We start from the raw sequence: 22,749 nt of genomic DNA, 5'->3' as shown, positions 1-22,749 counted from the left end.
AATGCACAGCCACAGACTGTTAGTATTCTTTCCTCTGAGAAAATAATAAAAAAAAAGGAAAGACAGGCAACCCTAGGTACCAGGATACTAACACCAAAATTAAGACTTGCCTAAGCTGTGATCAGAGACCCTGCACATTTCCCTAAGCTATTTCTCTTAAGGCACTGAGGAGTGAATATTTCATAGGGACTGACAGTTCTCCAAGCAGCTTAACCCGTGGAAAAAATGGACACTGCTTGAGCTGAATAGGAACCAAAGAACTGAACTAATGTGTTTAAGCATCTGTTTTCCCCTTCCTGGTTGATGCATTTCTCTGGTAGCACGTTTACTGTCTATTTTATTCATGGGGAGTTCACATTATTTCCAGGTTCCTGGTGATTCCTATTTTTTCACTGTAGACCTCTATGTCCTTTACATCCATACTCTGGACTTCTTCTTTCTTTTGTTCAAAAATTTTTTGATCATCATCCTGTGGTGCATTAGTTATTTAGTGCAACTGATGAAGAGCAGTATGTGTTATCTCTCTTCCCTGAGCAATGCACTTCAGGCTGCTTGTGTCGTGATTTGAGGAAGGGAGAGGGAAGCCACGAAAAATATAATTTCAGGTAAATTGCTGTTTATTTGTTGTCACAGAGATTAGAGGAAACTTTCACCTTCTCTGGACCAGGGAATATGGAGGGGACTTGACTTCTTTCCCTGCTGATAGGGAATCAGTGTCCTTGAAATCGCATGGGTTTCTGTGAGTAGGTCTCTGAGCTGGGTGGTTTGTGGATATAGGTGAGAAATATCTGGACTGAGTTAATGTCTCCCAGCACTGAACTTTAACATTTATAATTTCTTTCTTCATATAGCAGTAATAAAGATGCTGTATTAATTAACTGATACTGTAATGTCTTATGCTTGCTCATTTTAAGTGTCTGAAAGAAAGCCTTGAGCCATTTTGATCTGTATTTTTCCTATATTGTGCACAAGAGCTTTCGTTGGAATACCATCCACGTGTTTCAATGTTGAAAGTCAAATTTTAGCTGAAATAAACTTTTGTTTCCTTATTTTTGACACTGCTCCTCCTGAAGAAATGTCACTGTTCTCCCAATGAGAGAAAGTTCATTGAAGAACTGGCAGGGAAAGTAGAAGATTTTTTTCTTTTTTTCCCCCCAAGCCTTGATCAGCTTTTGACATGCTTCTGTCTTCAGGAGGTGGCTGAGTAATCTTGAGTGAATATTTTATTCATTTTATTGTGTCTACAAAATAAACTTCTACAAGCTATTTCTTGGGCTGAATTGAAAGCATGTTTTCCCTTCTACTTGCTGTTGAAAAATACAGGCCTACTGCCCTATCTAAGAAGATAATGGGATTGGGAGACGTTGAAATACTCTTTCTGTGCTGATGAAAAGATTTTTTTTTTGTTGTTGTTGTTATTCTAAAATAGGGAAATTAAAGTAGTTGAATGTTGTTTTAGATGTGTGGGTGTTATATTTTTCCTGTGCCCTTTAATCTTGTAAAATTCTTGCAAAATACAGTATTTTTAAAAAACAAATATACATCGGTGATCATGGATTGACATAATAGGTCTGAGGTAATTTCTAGTAGTCTACCTCTGCTCACTTTCTCTTCTACACTGTGAGTGAACTTTTACTGTAAGAAATGTCTATTTAGAGAGATCTTCAGACGTTAAATTCCCACTATAGGTTAAAAAGAACTTGCGTCATTAAGTATAACCCTAGCTGTTCTCTTTGAGTAGTCTCAAGTCCCTTATAACTTGATATTTAAAGTCATAAATTTGTACAGCTACGTGCATTTTGTGGAAAATACAGTGTGGTTGTTTTTCCTGTGCACAGAATGTATGAAACTTTTGCAAATGCTGGTTTTATCAACACTGGATCCTTCCCTTCGTGAAAGAAATGTCAAGATCTGATTTACTTTTAATAATGTTTAGAATGAGCTTAATCCAGATTCCCATTGGTTTAAACAGCCTTTGATCAGACTCAAAATAAATGCATGGATAGGGAAGGATTAGGAGGGAGCAAGAAAAACACCCATTTGCTAGCAACATCTAGATGAAAATTTGCTATTGGGTTTGGGCTGTTTCCTCTGCACTCTGATTATTAGGGCCTTTCTGTCATGGCATCAGTTAAACCCCAGACTCCAAAGTCAAAAAAAAAATTTGCAAGAATTAAAAGGTTCAGATTTTTTTTCTTTGTTTTGGGATAAGGCAATTTCCATAAGAAAGAGACTATAGACTTGTAAACAGAGAAGGCTATGCTGTAAGTTTCAGAAAGAGAATATAAATAGGCATTTACAATACAAACATAGAACAAACTCATTAGAAAAGAAGACTGGAAAATAAGTAGCATTTCCACAGAGACGCTCAATATAATGAAGGACAACAGTAAATGTTATGTACACTGTTCAGAAGTTTTAACTCTTTAATGGTATTAAGTTTTGTAATAAAGTACCTTGGTATGAAACACATCGTAGTCATATGTGCCATTTTGAAGAAATTAAATGTGGGTTTGTTTTTTTTTTAGTAGTTACAAAAACTAGTCTGCTGCATCTTCTGAGATGATATATAGTTGCATAAGTTTCTTCTAACTCTTTCCTCAGATTTCCATTTATTCCTTGGCAGAAAGGCAGGTGAGGGTAAAAATGAATTTTTCCCTTATTGAAAATGTTGACGTTTTGGCACAGTTTATATTACATGTCACATAGGAGATCTGTGGTATAGAAGCACAGAACTGTACTTCAGACCTTCTATCTCTGCAAAGTGCTGGTGCATTGCTGTAAGTCATGGGCACCAGTGTTAGGGTAAGTGGTCTTGAACGGATGCAAGACTTGGGTCTGGGAGCATCATGTGCTGGAAAAGAAGATCCTTAAGGTTAGTGGCACACAGAATTTTTTGTGTCTGTTGATTCTGCTTCTCAGTTTGTCCTCTTTTTACATGTTGTTTTCTGCTCTGCCTGGACTACTTCTGCAACTCATTTAAGCACGGATTCATCCAGTCTTTCTGAGAGGGTCAAGCTGGGAGTGTAGGTCCTCAGCATAGTAAATCAATAGGAAAAAAAGTACTTCCAAAGGACTATTCAGATCTACATAGGCAAAACTGATCTCCAGAGGTATGCGTCTCTGTCCTTAGGGGCTGGTACATCCTAAAGTTAGGTGGGATAAATCAATGATACATCTCGGCCTCCATTTCCCAACTGTAAAATAGGCAGTACTGCTACCTTACGTTAAGGGGATGTGAGAAGCCTGAAATTACTGCATTTCTACAGAAAAGAACCACAAGAAGGCATAAGTGTTAGAGATAACTGTTCAGAAGTGTTCTAGGCATGAATTAAAAATATTTTCCTTCCAAGTCCTGTGCTGCTTAACTGTTGTACCTATCCTTATATCTATGAAGACCGAAAAGAGTAGTTCTTGTAACATGAAGAAAGAAGTTCTTAACATATTTCTAAAACAATCTGGAATCACAGGGGAGAGACCAAGCATGAAAAACATCAGTCTCTAAGGGGGAGAATTTCACATTAAGAGTTTGTTACTGAAACTGCTTTGCAGCCCTAGCTACTGCCTGCTAAATGCTGACATACAAAAACTGTCTCCAAAGAATCTGTCGAATGCCTAAGTCTTTTCTGGGGTAAAATAAAGAAATATAGACCTCATTTATCAGGGCCTGCAATCTTTTCCTGCTTGTGTCTACTTGATCTGAAGGTCATTTAGAATGTATTAGAGGTTTAAGATCGGAATGCGAGGCTAATTTGAAACCTGGCTCTAAGATGACTGCTTGTATTAATATTCTTCATACTGGTTAAAGTAAATCATAGTGTCCATGTGACAGGACGGCATTAGCTGGGGATCCAAAATGATGTGGCATTGCCTTGTGAAATAGCTCTTTCTTTTCACAGATAATGCTGTATAATTCCAGTTAGCTTTGATGGCCTCGTGACTCTTAAAGTAATGAACACCTAGGGCAGATCTGGGTGAGGAAATACAGAAAGCTGGCAAAAACTCAGTGCTCACAAATTGGAAACCACCTTGTTTGGCTGTGGACTGAATGTGGAGAACTCTCAAGAACTCCCCCGGCCCCTTCCAATGTTTTCTCTGACATATTTGGCCCCTGACCAATTTTCCCAACTGCTCCCAAGCCCTTTCTAATAGTCTCCTAACCCAGCTGGATGTTCACTCAGCTCCTTTACGCCCTTTCCATTGGCACAGATACGAAGTTCTGCTGCTTCAGGGATAATGCTGAAGATAAATGAGCTTTCATCCTTCTTCCTCTCAAAGGTGGTCATTCCCAGTCTTTCACAGTAGCTGAATTCTGCTAATGTCATTTGAAGTGTTCCAAATTTATTCTGAATGTGGCTGTAGGGAGCAGGCAGACTTGGCCTTTGAGTGGGAATGGTCCCCTTTCACACCATACTGTGGGCAGTGGGTTGGTACTTCCGCTGAAATTAATTATTTTAGCAGGATGAGTAGGGATGGAACAGTTAAAATGAAAGGCAGGTGTAGAGAGACCAACTTCCACCCAGTAAAAGGATGATGAGGGGGTGGCATTGGGCCCAGTCTGTCCTGTGAAGCTGCAGAGCCAATGGTCCTTGCTTGGAGAGGCACCCAGGCCCACCTCACTGGGAGGGTGGTCATGCTGGGGGACTAGAGGACCTTTTTTAGACAGCACTTGAAGTAACGGGCCAAGATCTGGTTTGTGTTATTCCAAACCCCCTGACTTCCCTCCCAGCCTCCCCAGCCCAGTTTTTGTGTCATCGTCCAGGCCTGATTTTGTCTTTGGAGTAAGGGGTGTTAAAGCACCCCTGCGCATGCTAATGCCGTTCAATGCAACACGCATGCTCCATATCACAAAAGGTGGAAAACAAGTTTTGTATCTGCCTCTGCTATGGCTCTGGTCTTCTGACTAAAATATTAACCAGCATCGCTCTGTCACTATGATAAAACTGCCTTGATCTTTAACATGTTTGTCCTGGCAGCACGCCTTTCAGGTAGGAGTGTGCTGTTGTCCCCTTCTGTAGATCATGTGGCCATGTTTATCTTTCTCATTTATAAAGAACAAATTCAGGTACCTACAATATTCAGGAAATAAAAAGTCCAGTCATTCATGATAAGAAGGATATTAAACATTGGGACTCTTTGGCTGACCTTGATGCAGCGTCAAAGTTCTTGCTCCCATATACAGTCTTACAAAGCCTCTTTATGATAGGCAATTAGGTCTTATTTGAACACCGTAAACCATTCTAGGAGATAATTAAATGTAATTTTGAGGTCAGTGTAGGTTGATGCAACCTCTGATAAATATGATGTTAATCTGATACAATGATATTTAATCCTGTGGTTCTGGTGAAGACAGAGGAGCTGTGAGGGAGAGTAACCATTATGAACATATCTGCCAACAGCCCTGCGTCAAATGAACAGTTTTCCCAGCTTGTGGTATCCTCTACAGATGTTTCCATATGTCTTGCTTAATAATATCTTTTTTTGAAATAAAAAGTGTAATTATTTTTATATGGTAATGTGGAAAAAAAAAAAAAAGCTCTGGCTTTGAAAAAGGATTTAGAGATACAGATTGGAAGCTCACTTTCAAATTTTGTATTTTACTATTGGGCAGTATCACTGCATGACAGACCAGGAGTATTTCACAAACACAGCTTAAAATTTGATCTTTCTTTTTCTGGTAGTGAATAGCTATATAACATTGATGACCAAGGTGAATTGTCTGTCTGTTATACTGGATTCCTGAAACATCCAGAAGAGAATAAAGATGTTTTACATATGTCTGCTTTGGATGTCAGCTGTGCTTCCTCTTGAATTTTCGTGGGAATGGAAAAGAATATTCAGACAATAGGTTTGCTTCTGCAGGAAGGATTGTTAATTTAATTTAGAATACATTATTAGAGGAGGTAAGTAAAGCTAGTCTATATTTCAAAAAAAAATTACAATTAGGAGTCAAGCCAGACTAAGAAAAAATATTCTTACTTCATACTTTAGAAATTTATTCTCTTGGCATGTTTGTAGATGTGGTTTTAAGAGCTTATCAAATGCTATGTTAAATATTTAAACCTAAAAAGACTCTGGTTGTGTAGAAAAAGGCAATGGCAGAGAACTGGAAACTTATGTGTCAGAGGTGACATCGTTTCAGGCTCTTTGAAAAAGAACAGAAAGTTTAATTGAAACAGTAGTTAAAATGTTAGATCCTGTTTCCTAAGCTGCAGATTTAATATAGAATTTTGGGCCATGTAATTCTGTGGCCTTCAAATTGAGTTCCCATTTGCTTGAGCAAGCTCTGCATCTGCAGCATGCCCAGAAATCTCAGAGCTGCATCTAATGCTTATAGAAATGAGTAGCAACATGAATATGTTAGAGTAGCAGCAATCTAGATTGGTTGACCAATTTCACATATGCTTTGATTTTTGAAGACTAAACATTAAAAGTTACAAACACGATATTCTCTGTTGTTGTGTTGATGGGTCAGTCGGTCCCACCTAGAAGCCTGTGCTTATCCAAGCAGCCAACTGCTAAAAACAGAGGTAACAACCCAGCTTGCCTGACTTGCAAATTGCTGGAGGCTGGAACATATATTTGGGAAGTATCTTTATTTATGTGCTTCCCCTGTTCTTATACTTTTGTATTTTTTGTTTGCCACTGTTGGAGACAGGAATCTGATCTAGATGGACCTATGGTATAAACTGGTATGGCTACTTCAGCCATATGGCTCTCTCTCTCTCTGTTAAATACAACTGAAATCAGTCAGTGGATTTAGAATTATAAGGTAAGGATGAGCAGCCAAAACCATATATATATATATATATACAGTGTCCATGCAGTGCCATCAAATAAACATAATTTTCTTAGGAGCTTGCGCTGAGAATCTGACATGAGTAGTTGATGATGTGAAGACTTCTCTTTTTCTGAACTTGGACTGCAAGATTGTGAAGGCAGTAGTTTGTCTTTTTGTTCTGTATTTTTACAGTGCTAACAATATAATCCTGTTCTGTGATGGATAGTGGATTAAATGTATTGGATATCTTAAAGTTACTTTTCTGTATAAATGTTTGCAGGGTCAATGTGTAAAGTACTGTATTTAAAATGGTTTTGAATCCAGAAGCAATCACAGCCACCACTTTCAAGACTATGCACTTACTCAGCTCCTATGGATAGAAATACCTCTTAGACAATAGGAACTGAGCTGTTATTGTGTCTTGCCTTGAATTATGAATAAATTCACTGTACAGAATTATTACTAATGCTTAGAGAAGTGCACTGGTCCGGTCAGTGACTTCATACACAGTAAGTTCTCTCTTCTCCCAATACAATTTAGTTGGAAGAACTATAAATCTAATTCTTTGTCTTTCATGTTAAGTCATGGGTTACTTTTATGAACTTTATTACCAGAGAGGAGTAAAAGCTTATACAGTAAATTCTTAATACCTTTAGTGTAACGGTCTAAATGTCTCCTTTTTCACCTTCCATCATAATGCTGCAACAGAGTAAACCTAAATTCTCTTTTTCCATTTACAGTTCTCCCAGCGTAATCAAATTATTATGAGGTTGTTAATAGTATTGTGGCAGTTGGTCCATATAATAGACTTCATATTAATAATCTCTTGATTTTTACTTTTCTCATAAGAGTCTTTGTTTTAAATAATGTAAAAACTAATGTCGACCTTAGCATGATGATTGAAGAGCCTGCTGCTGCAAAAGTGGAAATGGCTTGAGAGATTGGAACAGTAGGTGGTTGCCTATAATTTGTTAGGGAGTTTTTTGATTATTAGTTGTCAAGAAAGTTTTGGAAGTACAGGGGGTGGTGGTGATGAATTAATAGGCTGTGCCTAGAACATCTCGATCTCCTTGAAATAGTTACAGTTTACAGTGAAATAGTTATAGTTTAATAGCTGAAAAGGTGAGTTAGGCTGTGTTCTTGAACAAAACAGCAGCTTATGTTCCTGTCATACAGAGTATTAAGTGCCTGTTCAAGTGACTCTCGTAAACACTTCTCTTGATTTCAGTGGGTTCATTCACATGAATTAAATTAAGCAGATGCTAAAAAGTTTGCAGGAACTCGAGTCTGTCTGAGCAGTATATTTTCCTGGTAGCTCTGGCTGCCAAGAAGTATTTACAGCGTGCTCTCACCTTCTAATAAACTTAGGAAAACACAAAAACTTGCAATCATACTTGCAATTATGTGTTTGAAAGTATGAGTCTTTTGCTATTAAATTTCTGAATAGATGCCAAAGAAAATAATTCCTTCAAATCACAAATGGCAGGGGACAAATAAAGCTTAATCCGTAAGAATCGCCACGTAGATAGAAAAAGAGAGATCTCTGTTAAGAATGGCCCATGAAAGAAAATGTCATGGAGGGAGCCTGGGAAAAAAAAAAGAATTTTCATATAAGTCAATGTTTATCAAAAAGAGAATGATCTTAGCAAATCCTTCACAGAAAAGGAAGAAAACCCAAAGATAAAATATAAACAGCAGGAAAAGTGATTGATGTAGAATTCGTCCCTTTTTCCTTTCTTGCCCCTCTTAGCTGACATGGTGATGAAAAGAGAGGATTAAAATGGGCTTCTTTAAAGCCAAAATTTTATTAGGAAATTATTAAAAGCACATTGTATCTCTTAAAGTGAATTTTTGCTCTTTTTGGTCCAGCCTTGCTCCAAAGCATTTTCAGAAGAGAGCAAGAGAAAAGGAGAGGGGAAAAACGTAGATCATAATCTAACTTTGATTATTCATGGATAATAATATATGTGGAATTTTCCATTTGTTTTCCCTGTCTGTAATTCACTGAAAATCCAGTGCATTCCTGAAGACAGGTCTACATCCAGAAAGGATTTTTGGGTCAGAAATCGCTACAACTCTTTTGTTTGTAGAACAGTTTTGAGCTGTAACTACCGTAACAGTGGGAATCCACCCAGGTAGAAACTAAGTTATGGAAACAGGGGAATGGCATGGGAGGATCAAAATTCCCTTTGTGCACACCGCCGCCTCCTCCCCCCCCTCCCAAAAAAAGAAGTTGGGCGGAGGATGAAAAAGTAGAGCTAGAGAAATTTCTGAACTTCAAGGTCTCCCAGCCTAGACAAATTGACCAGAGTTACAGTTATTACTTACACTGAAAACTTACTTCCAACGTACATTGCATGAGATTTTTGGAATCTTAAGGGATTATCTTCATACCTTGGCCCATATGGAGAAATACTGGCCAGCTCCGGCTTTATGGAGAGGTCAAAGTTTGTAGTAAAGAAGAAAGTAATAGAGCACTGATTTTGTGACAAAAGCTGAAAGTTTTCATTTTCCTTTTTCCCTTTTTTATTTTTAATCTTGTACGGTGTGACATGGTTGGTGTATGCCTGTCATGTAGTATCAAAATAAAATAATTTCTTGGAAAGAAAAAGGTGAAATTGTTGTCTTCTGAATTCTATGTAGGGAACCTGGCAGGGAACTGGAGATACGATGCTCTGTTTATTCTAATATTCCCGGACAGAGGTGAAACTGCAGCGGTCTTGCTGCAAAGGGGCAGCAAGCGCTGGGATCAGAGCAAGCAGTAGAAAGAAAAGAAAAAGAAAGCTGTAAGGTGCAGTAAGGACTGGTCCTAAGGGAAGTCTGTGATGCTCAAATACTGAGCAAGGGATCTGTACCAGACATCCATGTCTTTATTTGGGACCAAAATATGTATGTATGTTTATTTGTATTTACTTAAAACCCCCAAACAACCAACATTCCAGTCTTCAAACTTCATTAAAGTTTTCCTCCTTCAGGGGTTGCAGGTTGAATGGCCTTGGTGGTGTTATTGGTAACAAACACGTTCTGAGGAATCTGGGAAGAAGAAATGACTACGGACTTTTGTTTCAGGGCAATGAAAGCAGAAGGGATACCTTTCTTAGGTATATTTGACCAGAAGCACCATCAGGTGTTCATAGATCCCTAGCACACAACAGTGAGTTTCTGTTGCCCCCTCCATTGACATACTCTGGGGACTAACTCAAAGTACTGTGGGTGAATTTAAGATTAAATGGTTTAAAATGGTTTCACAGGTCTCTTCATAAAACAGGAGACTGGATGGACTAAGAGATCTCTAGGTAACCCTATAAATCCATCTTTGAATAAAGAATGTGGTGAGTCTTAATTCTCCTCTGTTGCCTACATTTATTTTAGCTAAAAATAATAACACAAAAAAGCTAGATTTATTTTAGCTGTCCATGACTGATGGTAGTATGAGCTGGTTAAGAATCATTCCCTTGATCATTGTTCAGTTGCTGTTGTGCTTCAGGCCTCTCTCCATCTACGGGCCACCCAAGCACTTTCACTAGGACAGCCACGTGTATGAACCATTGGCTTCCATCCAGCCTGTAAAATGCCTGTAATTATGGAGTCCATTGAAATGAAATCAGTGAAACAGGGCTCTGCTCTTACAAATGACGCACAGAATCCAGACATCCTGAAGACCTTTACGTTTTTATCACGAAATGATTCCTCCTGTTCTTTGGATCTGTTTATTAATAGAGAAAAAACACTGTTCTGGTTAGCAGGATCACTATTTAGCCTGAAAAGATGCCCACAATCCAGAGGACAATGCTGTAAAATATGTTAAATAGCTGACCTACATTTTTCAGATATTGGGATGAAATCCACTGTCATAGTTCAAATAGTGGGCAGCCGCCCAGCAGCCTCATACTTCTTAGGTTGTGACAGGAATCTGCTAACAGTGTTTAAGAATTCAAAGATGGCTCATTATGGCTTTGTTTTTCCTACTAAATCTTTTGCCCTACTTCTGAAATGCAAAATAAGGTATTTTAATTCTTAAATTAATTTACTGGTCAGATTGGAAAATATTCACATCTGTTTCTCAGAGCTATGACGCAGATTAAGGCACCAATCCTGCAGCGTAAATAAGACATCTTGCTGCATATGGCTGCTCCCCAATGCAGTTTGCAATTACCTGGAAGCCGTTCATTTGATGTGTGTGAAACAACAGTAGCTTTCTGATTTGGTGTGTGTGTCCCCTAGATGAACTACAGCTACCAAGCAGTACAGTGAGTCCACCCCTTGTTCCTGAAAGTCTTTAACACTTAGGACAGGTGCTGAGTTACAGAAATGGCTTATCTGGGAGGTGCTTTGTTGATGCTTCTATAAGGTTTAAGTTCAATGCAGGTAGATTGAGGGTAACTAAACAGGATCTTCTGTATATGATAATAACCACTTCAGTGCAGGAATGAAACATTGGGCATACCCTGTGACAGAGTGGCTCCAGTGTGCATCGCTGAAAATCATCTGGATTTAAAAAGTTATGGTTGTAGGGTGTACAGGGATGAAAAAAGTTGGTTTACTAAGTTCAGGATTCAGTCTGGTTCTGCATGAATGTAAGGAAACAAAGTGTAATTTCATATCTTTTGATATTTTCTTTTTTATTTTCATGCGCCAAATATGCATTCTTGTATCTCTTAGAAAAAACTCCTAGGTCAATTTTTGTGGCCTAAGAGGAATTTCAATTGCTCAGGAAAGCATGGTCTGAAACTTTTTCCTTAATAATTGGAGCCAATAGATGCTCCCAGTAGTGAAGTTTCTTTCTTTTTCTCCTTAATTGCAAGCACCAGCAGAAAGCTGTAGTTAAGACACTGACAATAGAGTAAATAGCTGACCTGATGGAGCGTCCTTGGGCTGTAGCCAGAAATCTCATCAGTAGATACTGTCTCCTTCGGGAAATGGTTCTTTCTCTTGGCTTTGTAAGTCTTGCAGTAACCTATTTAAAAGTAAAAGATTTTTTTTTTCCTTCTTGCTTGCTTTATTTTAAACCAAGCCTTTTTTTAAAAAATTTTTATTTTAATATTTTTTTTGTAAATCATGAAATTCCAACAAAGTGGTCTGGTAGATTGTGACTCTTTTGAGAATAGGAGAGATTAATACTATTTGTGATTTATGGATTGTCTCTGCTTTTACTTATATCAATATACACCTGTCAATACGTGTTGTGATTTCATTAGGCTTAGATAACCCTGAGTGAGACTGGTATTATAGCTCAGTTCTGCAAAATGTTGTGTTATTTCCAAAATGCCATGTACATAACACCCGTGGTCTGGAATTCTGTTTTCTCACAAGCTCTAGCATGCAGACACTGCAGCATAAATGTATCATCAGCATATTAATTGCCTGAATAATCGAAGTGAATGCCTGCAGTTGCTGTTTCCTGGAGATTTCATCTGGTGGTCAGGAGGAGAGGAAGCGCCAGCTAAATAACAGCATGCTCCAAACTGTTGGAGACTGGTGTTGACCCCGCATTAAAGAAAGCCAACAGCTGTGCAAGGAACCAGAGGTTCTGCCCATTCTACCTCTGTGGGGTTGCTGTGGGAACATGGGTATAAGAACCACTAATATGGACTGGCAGCAAGTGAAGGAAATCTGTTTTAAATGATCTAAATATAAAACATAGCATTCAGCTTGATACACCAGTCATGGACTAGTGCTTCATGTTGTTTGACCAGTGAATTTGTCAGATGCTGAGTGAATGGAAAGTGTTTCTTGCTGACTCTTCTTCTAGGTTGAAGATGTTTTGTGGATGAATTTTTTTTGTATATTTTGTTGGCAGTTGTTGACATAGATGAGTAATTTACAGAGCACCGAGCCGATTCTTGAAGGAAAAAAAGTGATACTTATAGGAATGAAAAATGACAGACATGAAAATTTCATATCTGATCTTGTAGGGAAGACTAGAGCTCATTTTCTGCCTGAATTTGTTATCTGGATAATCAAAGTTAATCACCATTTTTTAACACTGGATTAAAAAAAAAGTTGTGTCTGTAGATGTCCAAGAGAGTTGCTTCCTAAATTTAAACTAGCATCAGATTGGTTCTTCCTGCTGAAAAAGTCATACAAATTGCTTGGAGGCTGTCGTGTGGTGGGGGGATTTATCTGACTATTCCAACTCCACTGCTCATGTGAAACGGGCAGTCTTTCACAAAGTCCCCAGGTTTGCAAAAAACTTTGAGTGCTGAAATCGCTCTTCTCAGAAAGAGAAAGGAAAAAAAACTGAGTGTAAAAGCAAAACTGGTAAGAGGTAAAAATAAAATGAAATACAGTTTAGATTTTCAGGAACCTCACCTTTGTGTTCACCAGAATAACACTGCCTATGATCTACTACTGTTTCTTATAGCAGTTTACATATATGAATATATTTATTCTCATTTTCTTTTTAGGTGATCCTGATCCTTACCAAGTTTTATCATACTGACATGGGGAAAGTGGTGGAGAGCTCTTTGTGGAGGTAAGTTCTCTGCTTTTCCTGTAACTTTTTCTCCCTTTCTCAGAATACATCTGTCTCTTTTCCCTTTCCAAACTGCTGCTGAGTTGACTTGGTAGCTGATTAATGCTAATATAGCAAGATTATCCAGATTCTCATCAGCTTCTACACTTTTTCTTCCTCAAACGAGCTGCAGTTCAATAAGAAAGAGCTTGAAATGAGTTTTAACAGTAGAAACAATGATGAGAGTATAAGGCATCTTCCTGATGCCACTTTACAAGATGCTATTTCTTTTCATTTTCTTAGAAATTTTGCATCAAAGTTATTTAAAAACTTTGAAATACATATTGTGTTGGGATATGTCTGTTGGGAGTTCTTGTTGCTCTTGAGTGCTCTATTGAGGTTAGTAAATAATGCTGATTTGGAAGGAGTCACGATTGTCTGGATGAAATATAACTAGTGCAGGTTATAGTGTGTCTTATGACAACTGGGAACATGTAGTAATTCAAATAAGATTTCTGAATTGATTCACATTTCCATAACATTTCACAGAATCACAGAATCAACCAGGTTGGAAGAGACCTCAGGGATCATCGAGTCCAACCGTTGCCCTGATACCACCCTGTCAACTAGACCATGGCACTAAGTGCCATGTCCAGTCTTTTCTTAAACACCTCCAGGGATGGTGACTCCACCACCTCCCTGGGCAGCCCATTCCAATGTCTAATAAACCTTTCTGTGAAGAAATGCTTCCTAATGTCCAACCTGAACCTCCCCTGTCGAAGCTTGAGGCTGTGTCCTCTTGTCCTATCGCTAGTTGCCCGGGAGAAGAGGCCAACTCCCACTTCACTACAACCTCCTTTCAGGTAGTTGTAGACTGCAATAAGGTCACCTCTGAGCCTCCTCTTCTCCAGGCTAAACAACCCCAGCTCCCTCAGCCGTTCCTCGTAGGTCAGACCCTCCAGACCCTTCACCAGCTTGGTCGCCCTCCTCTGGATTCTGGACTTTGTCACTTAGGGTATCAATATGCTTGTTGCCTGTGTAAGCACAAATTGCACTCTCAGGTGTATATCACCACAAAACTAGGGCTAGGGTAAGCCTGGATTATAGTAGTTCAGGGTCATAGATAAAGATCAATATTTTCCCATCACATTCTCTCCCTTCACAAGCGTATATATTTTAAGCTTGCCTGTAGGAAATGTATAGCTGTAATTTTGCTGTGCTGTTGTTGTGTTGAGGTGTCTTGTTTTTTCAAGGTAAATGGTTAACAAGTAGCTTGTTTGCAGAGGTGTATGCACCTGAAAGTGTAGAATAACACATGTGAACCTATTTGAAATTCTCATTTAAGTGCTTCAGTATTGAATGAGAGCTCCTATCCAGACACCTAAAATCTGGTTATCTTCTGATGTGTTAATTTTGTTTTGCTAGATAGGCTTTGTGTGCTGTACTTTTTTCTGTATCTGTAAAAATCTTCCACCACAAATTTCTGCTAGACCCATTATGTATACTTAAAAAGTGAAAGTATTTCATTGTTATCAATAAATATGATACTAATGTTTGCTATGCGAGTTTTGCTGGGTTATCTGTAGCAGTAGTGATATTCTTGAAATGTACTGCTGGGATATCTAAATAGTTGTTACAAATGGCAGGAGACTTATTTGAGGAGCCTATGTGAATTTCTTGTGTAGCCCATAGGTTTCAGGTGTAGAAACAAATGGGTTATCTCATACCTTGTAGCTTAGGTACTTGTAAACTTCATACTGTCCCAAGAGCTTGTACTGGGGACCCAGCCTTCATCTGTGTGAGCAAGGAGCTTTATAGAGACAATCCAAGAAAAGGAGTGGGCAAGGGAACTGGGAGCGGGAAAAGTCCATAACCAGGACATGCTGAACACCAGCCTCGTTACTTGTTTTGAAGAAGGCTGCATTGTTTTAACCGTGTGGGATTTCTCATAGTGACAGCGTATCTTTGCAATACCTTGTTGTCATACTAGTGGCTGAGTAGTACAGTCTGGCCAGGGGCAGTGGTCCATGCGGCACACAAGGGTATTTTCAAGTAAAAAAGAAACTTGTGGTCTTAAAAAGGGAAGGTGCAGGAAAGAGACTAAGATCAAATGGAGACTGCTTGGTATTGGCTCAGGACTGGCCTTTTTGGGGCTATGATGGTTCATTTGTAATTATCCTTTAAACTTACAAGATGGAAATTAATTGCACGTTTGTTTCTGTTTTAATTTTTGTCCAATATCTTGTGCAAAGAAGACAACCAAATGGCAATTTGGATACTCCCATGATTACGCAAGCACACATTGCTTTCCTGTTACATGTCCCTGGCCTATACAACATGTGCAATATGTTTCAAGTTTTGCTATCCATGCTTCAGTTTAATCTACCATAGAAGTCTTTTAAATTTATTCAGTCAGACTCTTCAAAATAAACTCTGTGCTCTTTCAAAATAAACATAAAACAGGCTTCAGATAATGTTGCTTTCTTTTGAGAACATAAACACTTTGAACAAGGTCATTCAGACCTTGCTAACAGCTGGTGTAAAGAACTGGTGTGAACTGCATTCAAATAAAATTGATGCTAGCGTGCATCATAGGGAAGTCAGGCCCTTTTAGATGTACCAGATGCTTTGGTTGTTTATAAAACTAGGATGGAAAAGATGAAAGGAAACAAGTGCTTAAGATTAGCACTTGGGCCAGGGATGGTAGCTGATCCATCCCTAGATGCGTTCTGCTCTGGACTCACCTCCTTCCTCCGCCTCTGCCCACCGTTGTGTAAAAGCAGCACATGCAGTTGTCAGACTGGGGGAGTTACAAAGTGCCTGGATCTGGAATAGCAGAAATGAGACTGGTGCAAAAATAGCAAATAGTGCCTCTCTCTGTTGAGATGTAGTTCATTATTTGTACTAAGTAAAATAAAAATAAATACTGAGCAGAGCTGTTCATGAAGTCAGGGAACTTCTGTGTTTTCTCTGCGTAAAATGGTTGGGTGTAAATTGGTGAAGCTCCGTGTTTGCTGATGGAGCCGTGGTGTTGTACTCACATTGGCAGCCTGCCCAGAATGCACAATGTATATATTTTTAAACATTTTTTTGTTTGATTCTCGTTTGCATTTGTCTCATTTGCATCAGAACAAATATACAGTAAAACAGGTGTGAGAAATGTTATAGGGTTTCGTGTCAGCAGACAAAAGCCATTAATCTTTGTGAGGTTTGTGTGCCCTAGTGGGAATGGATCCTGTCCAGTTATTTCCTGAATCAGTCCAATGTTTTTCTTCTTTCTATCTTGCCCGGCTAGATCGTACCAGACACAATATTCTCTAAGTCTCTAAGTGAAAATAAACTTGCTTTATAACCTGATCAATCCCCACCAAGTTAATTTTTTAATGTTGCTAATCTCCCACTTAGATCTTGCCAATCAGTAAATATTATCCTAGCTTGGCATCTATCGCTTCTTTTGTTTCTTGAAACTGCATCTTTCTTTTCATCCTTTAAACCATATTTCCTTTTCATCTCTCTCTCTTTTTCTCCCATCATTCAAAATAATTGGGTTTTTTTCCTTGCTTAGTGGAACAGGGAATGATGAGAAGGGAAGGGTGACTCAGTGGTCCAGTGATGCTTATTTGTTCTTAGTGACCTAGAAGTTGCAGTCAGACTTTTAAGAGTAATGCAAATGATTGGGAAAAACACCAGTCCAAGGTACATGTCCAGGAGAGGGCTTTATGTGAAGAAGATAGTTTTTTTTTTGTTTGTTTGTTTGTTTGTTTTTTTTTTGTTTGTTTTGTTTTGGTTTTGTTTTTCTTTTTATTTTTTTTTCTGGTAGCAGATCTAGGTGATGAGTTTCTGCAGAGTGTTGTTAATTTGTGTAGGTAATTTATGCCTGCCCACACAGGTCAGGTTACAGGATTGGGAGGCCTAAATTTTAATTACCTTGGAATCTTGTAATTGTTGAATAAACAGGGAAAATGGTGCTGGATAATGAAAATCTTAACAACTTTTTACTAGTAGCAGCCATGTCTGGTTACACTGAAGGGGTGGAGGCATAAATCTTGGTGGAAGCATATAGCTAGAAAACACGAGGGTGTGCTTCTCTAGTCAGCTGTTTCTGATACTTTGCTAATTTGCTGATTAAGTGATTGTTGCGGTTGGGGTAAATTGTATAGTTATTTGACTCAAAATAAGGCAAGGCAATAAACCGAGATGACGTTGGTTGCTTCTTGAGTATAAATTAAAATAACTTATTGAAGAGGAATTGAAGATCATTTTTAGGTTTATTTTTAGAGTTTCTAAACTTCAGTACATATTGGGAATAGGGGTTGATTGTCGTGTTAGGACACATTAGCATAATGAAAAAACTGGTACTGTGACTAAAACTTAAAATACAGGTACTAATATTATCTCCACAAATTATGCATCTATTGAAGGCACTTTGCATACTAGTGCTATTGCTTTCAGAGTCCACACACATCTTTATGTAGCACGTTTACAGTATGAAGGACCTGAATCAAACAGACCATTTAGGATAATAGATGCTTAGTATGTGTTTTCATATGCTTTATGGACCAGTTTGTGCATAAATATATAGGCGCACATATTTTACAACCTCAGGTGCCTGCTTGCATACGTTGCGTGACTGCAGCTTCAGATTTATGTACTTGAACCTTAGAGTCACAAATTTTAACTTTGAATTGGTAGCCACTAAGAAATTAATGCTAATACTTATCTGTACACCCGAGTTAGTTAATCCTAATAATGTCTCTTAGAAATATGTATATATTATTATTATTCCATTTTATACACGGGACAACTGAGATGGTAACTGATTGCTGAAGGTTAAGCAGTGACTCAGCACTATGTGGCCGTGGAATTGACTTCCAGCCCTGTGCTTAGACTGGCTCAGAGTCCTGTTTCTGGTATGTATGCAGCCTTCCCCTTCTTATCTTGATCTAAGCAATGAATAATAGATGCTGCTGATGATTGCTAATAAAGTTTTGATTGCATATTATCAAGCTGTAACGATATGGTAGTGTTAAAGTGGCTTGCTGTGTAATTGCCGTTGTTCCCAATGGCATCACCGTGTTGTTATTGCTTCACCACAGCAAAACTAACGGCATTATTTGATGTTAACTGCGCTGTTAACTCATCTCAGCATTGCATGCTGAACCCCAAGTAGGCCCATTTTCAGAGATGTTGGGATATTTTGCCCCATGTTGTCAATAATGAACTGTTAAATGAAGAAACAGACTTCTCCGCCTGCTTAAATGTGGTTGGATACCCCAACTGAAATACTGAGACTCCTTACTCCAATGTAGCCTGAGGAGGGGGCGAAGTAGCAGTGCTGTGCAAGGAGGCTACGAGTCCAGGTCAGTAGCTGGGCTGCTGGAGGAGAGAGCGATTCAGCAAGCCTCACGGACAGCATGAGACTTGGCAAACCTTAGGGAGTCAGGAAAATCCTCTCTTTGGTGGCATAGCTGTTTCTGTCTGCACCCACGAAAAGCCTGGTATTCAGAGCAATATGCAGGTGTACAAGCCCACTGACTGTCAGTAGCAATCAACGCACAGTGACCGCATGGTGCTTTGGGCATTTACGCAAAGGTGCATGGCTACACTTAGGTTAAAATCCAGACTTCAAAGAGCAGGAGATTCTTTTAAGGTAGATGCAGTGAACAACTCACCACTCAGGAAGGTAAAATTTCCAGACCCTGTGTGGCTCACAGAGGGCGAGAAAATGAGTATGGGCATTTGTTTCCAAAGACTTTAGACTTGTAGGTGAAAGTCATTTCACCTGTTTCCTGAAAGGAATTTAAAAAGCTTAACCAAAAAACTCCATATAGAGTCTGGTGCCCCAGTGAAATTATTTATTGGTGTGAAGTGCTGCTTTATAAGTGAGCAACTGTATTCTGCAGCAACTTGCACTTCCAGATGGTCTTATATTGTGGTTCTGCTTTGGAAAGTGACTCTGTAGAAATGGCCCCAAGGGATGGAGTTATTGAGTCCGTGATTTCCATACCAAATTTGCTCTCTTTCCAAATAAAAACAAAAAAAGAAATGGCCTTCTAATTATTAGCCCAGCGAACTCAGCTTGGGATCTAATGTCTAGCTGTGCTTTCTCTGGCTAATGCATCATCCTGAGTAATGCAGCTTCAGTAATCAAAATAGGCTGCCCTCAATTATACCTGTGCAGCTCTTTTGTCCTCCTATTATATCCTTATTTACACCTGTTCAACTGTGAAAAGGTTTTGGGCAGTACTGTTGAAAAGGCAGTCCTACAATTAGAATTTTATTTCTCTTATTGAACAACAGATTTTTATGTTCTCTTTGATCATATTTCCATATTCACCTAATAGCATTACAAAGACTTTCATTATCTTTGCTGCAATTTCTGTCTTGCTAATACTCTACAGTGCATCATTATGAGTTGAATTGTGCAGGAAAGTCTCTATTTCAAATTTATTTTAGGCATTTAAAATGACCTGTAAAACCATAGTTAGGCTGAAATCCACTGCCTTTGTTTTCTACCAGTAATGTTTTATTATGAGTGTCAGGTAAGAAAAATAGGTAAAAGACAAAGGAAATGAAAGAAGTGTGTCTTGATAAACCTTTGAATGTGCAAGATATTGAAGAGATGGTTATTGATGTTTTTAGCGGGCAGTGGTATCGATTTAGGGACCTAAAGGGTGCTGATGTTGCAGTGTGCTTCTGTAGTGTACACTCTAATGGACACACGGCCTGCCATAGTCTTTCCTAAGACCAAGACCCATCACATTGGCAATAACCTTGCTGTTACCTTGGCGCTGCACTCATCCTGTCACATGTTTTGGCTGTAGCTTTTGGCCATTTAATAAAGGAATGAACTTTGGTTGTGGATGCGGGGACCCATTCTCTGAGTTGTGGCCTGTAGACCCCTCTGAAGGAGATGTCTTTTAAATGGCTCTCCAGGGCACAGGACTTAGCTTAAGGAGATCCTTTTATATTTGTGTTACCATAATAACATTTTAAAAATATTTTAATGTCCAATATGTATGAAGGTCTGAACTGAAAAAAATAAATTCCACAAGCAAGTAAAACTTACCAAAGAAGTCTATCCAAAATTCTTTACTGAATTATCTGTTTTCACAGATGAGAGTGCTGTGTCATAACTACTTTTCTGAGCCTTCAACAGCTCAGAGTGGTGATGATGATTTCGAATGTTTACATGTTTCTAAACTAGTTTGTGAATACACAAAAAATATATGACATATGGATTAAGATCCCGTTGGAAAGCTGTGATTTATATGGTTAGGAAGATGCTCTTGTTTGTGGCACACTTGTGTTTATTTGAGCTGGTTGCAGCATGGCTGCTGAGCAGGTTAAATATCTCTTGGAGCATGGGGATTTTGCTACTTTACAGGTTGATTTCTTTCTTTTTTTTTCCTTTAATCCTTTTTCTGAAAAATGAGTTAAATCATTGTGAGATATGATGAGTGGATCGATTTATTAAGAAGGAATAACCATTTCTTTTAAATGGTGTAAGAATCCTGTCCCGTTGTTTGAGTAACTTGAACCTAAGTCATAGAATTTCTGATTGCTTTAACTGGAACTGGTATCATAAACATTTTTTATAGGCACAGACTGCATGGGAACTGTACCACAAGTTCTTTTTTTAAGTGGATACCTTTTGGCTGGGACTGACAGTCCAAGCAATCTTTCCTACCCAAAACCCATCCAGGTCAGTAGCAGTATAAAGTTCAGAAAAGCCACTTATCTGTCATAGTATCTTCCTGCATAAGCCTCCCTACAAGAAATGATCATCTTTCTTGCTAGCCTCAGTAGACAGGTTTAAGATGAAGAGTAGAGAAACAATGTCGTTCTGCTCATTAGTAGTCTGTGGGGTTTGTTATTTTGTGTCTGTGTTGGTTTTGCCCGTCTTCCAAGCATAAAGGAGGGAAGCCTGCGTTGGCCCTGCCCATGATCCACTTCTATACGATCAAACCGAGAACTGCAATCTCAGATCTTTTATTGTGGCATGATTCCTCTGTACTAAATTCATATAAAAAAGTTGAGCCATCAGTTTTTAGCTAATCAGAAGTACTTTGCTGTATTGTCATCCATTAACTCCCACTGTCAGCAGGCCAGCACAGCAGGGAGGTGCAGGGCCCATAACCTAGGGGCAGATGGAATGACACTGTATATATAAAGCAATGTTTCCTTTGCAACTCTGCAAAATGCAGTAAATAAGAAACCACAATCAAAGCAGCTCGTTTCATTGCTCATCACATTTTTATGATGATGAATGAGGTATAAAAACCTGAATAGGATATATTTTTAAAAACTGAAAAGGACAAAGTCACGGCCTAGTGGAGCATCTGGTAAAGTAGATATGACATTGCACTCAGCAACTAGTGATGCTGCTGGTTCCACCTTCAGCCTCCTGTGTGACCTTGTTTGAAGAACCTGCTGTTCTTGTGCTTTCCTCTGCTTGGGCTTTGCCTGATGTGTTTCTTTGGAATATATGTATTTGGAGAACAGATTGTGCAAGCACAGTGTTACCCCCGTCAGTGCTAGGGCTGTAATGCTGCATTAATACAAATGATATGAAGGAGCTGTAACATCTAGGGAAATTTAATGTTTGTCTCCTTAAAGTTTTTGGCTTGAGCCTGAGAAGGACAGGAGACCATCAGAGAGGACTGACATACCATGAGACCCATCCAAAAACACTTTCCTGTAGTTTCACTACGAGGCAGCTAATGATAAAGTGCCTTTTCTCAGCTGCTATTTTGAAAATGCTGGTTTGCAACCCCCCGCTGCTTCTCTTAGTGTTGGGCACCTTGTGTCACTGATGTGGTATGTGTCATGTAAGCAGCTTCACTTGCTTCTGTAGTATGTGCGGTCTGCTTAATTGCATCCCTGTGAACTGATTGCAAATTAATTTGGTTGTTGGGGCTGAATGAATGAACAGCTACATAGTTAATTATGCAGAATGGTATAGAAAAATGTAGTGTTAATGTTTTATGCTCTCATTATCCCTGCAGTATGGAATGTATTTTTCAGTGTGAAAATAACAAAGGCACTATTTCCCACATAACTTATTTATTAGGAACTTTGTATTGTTAGGCAGCTTTCTCTCCTTTAATTTGGTAAGGATTGGGACAATTAAAAACCCCATACAGGCCAGCTTTTAAAATGTAAATATAATCTTATGTGCTGAAGAATTTGGGGGTGTGGGCAGTTTACAAAAATTAAACCCATTTTACAGTAAGATTTAGGCGTCTTGGTTCTTTTCAGTGTTCTCAAATATGGAAGGTTAGTTGAGAGTTTTTCCTTCTTCTCCCTGCAACCTCTCATTGAACAGATGACTGATAATTAGTCAATTGGAGCTCTGCTTCAGCTACTTTTTGGGGTATTGTTTGTTTGTTTTGTTTTGTTTTCATATGTTATTTTGTTTTGTCCCTTCCTTCTTCTGCTTCCCCTCCTTCCCCTTTGGCATCATTTCCTCCTATTGCATATAGAGTGGGGATAGCAACTTATTTTGCTTCAA

At 38.7% G+C, this 22,749-nt stretch overlaps 1 protein-coding gene across 1 annotated transcript in view; it reads left to right on the top strand.

Annotated features, from left to right (window-relative positions):
• Positions 1-22,749, top strand: part of SORCS2 (sortilin related VPS10 domain containing receptor 2) — a 596,489-nt gene that overhangs the window by 180,272 nt on the left and 393,468 nt on the right. Inside the window, exon 2 of the mRNA XM_068403090.1 lies at positions 13,189-13,256. Within this exon, the coding sequence (XP_068259191.1) occupies positions 13,189-13,256 (68 nt within the window). The remainder of the gene's footprint in view (positions 1-13,188; positions 13,257-22,749) is intronic.

Source organism: Nyctibius grandis, chromosome 6 (genome assembly GCF_013368605.1).
Source record: "Nyctibius grandis isolate bNycGra1 chromosome 6, bNycGra1.pri, whole genome shotgun sequence".
Classification (NCBI taxonomy): Eukaryota; Metazoa; Chordata; class Aves; order Nyctibiiformes; family Nyctibiidae; genus Nyctibius; species Nyctibius grandis.
The sequence above is the reverse complement of the archived record's forward strand: the minus strand, read 5'-3'. Positions and strand labels throughout refer to the sequence as shown.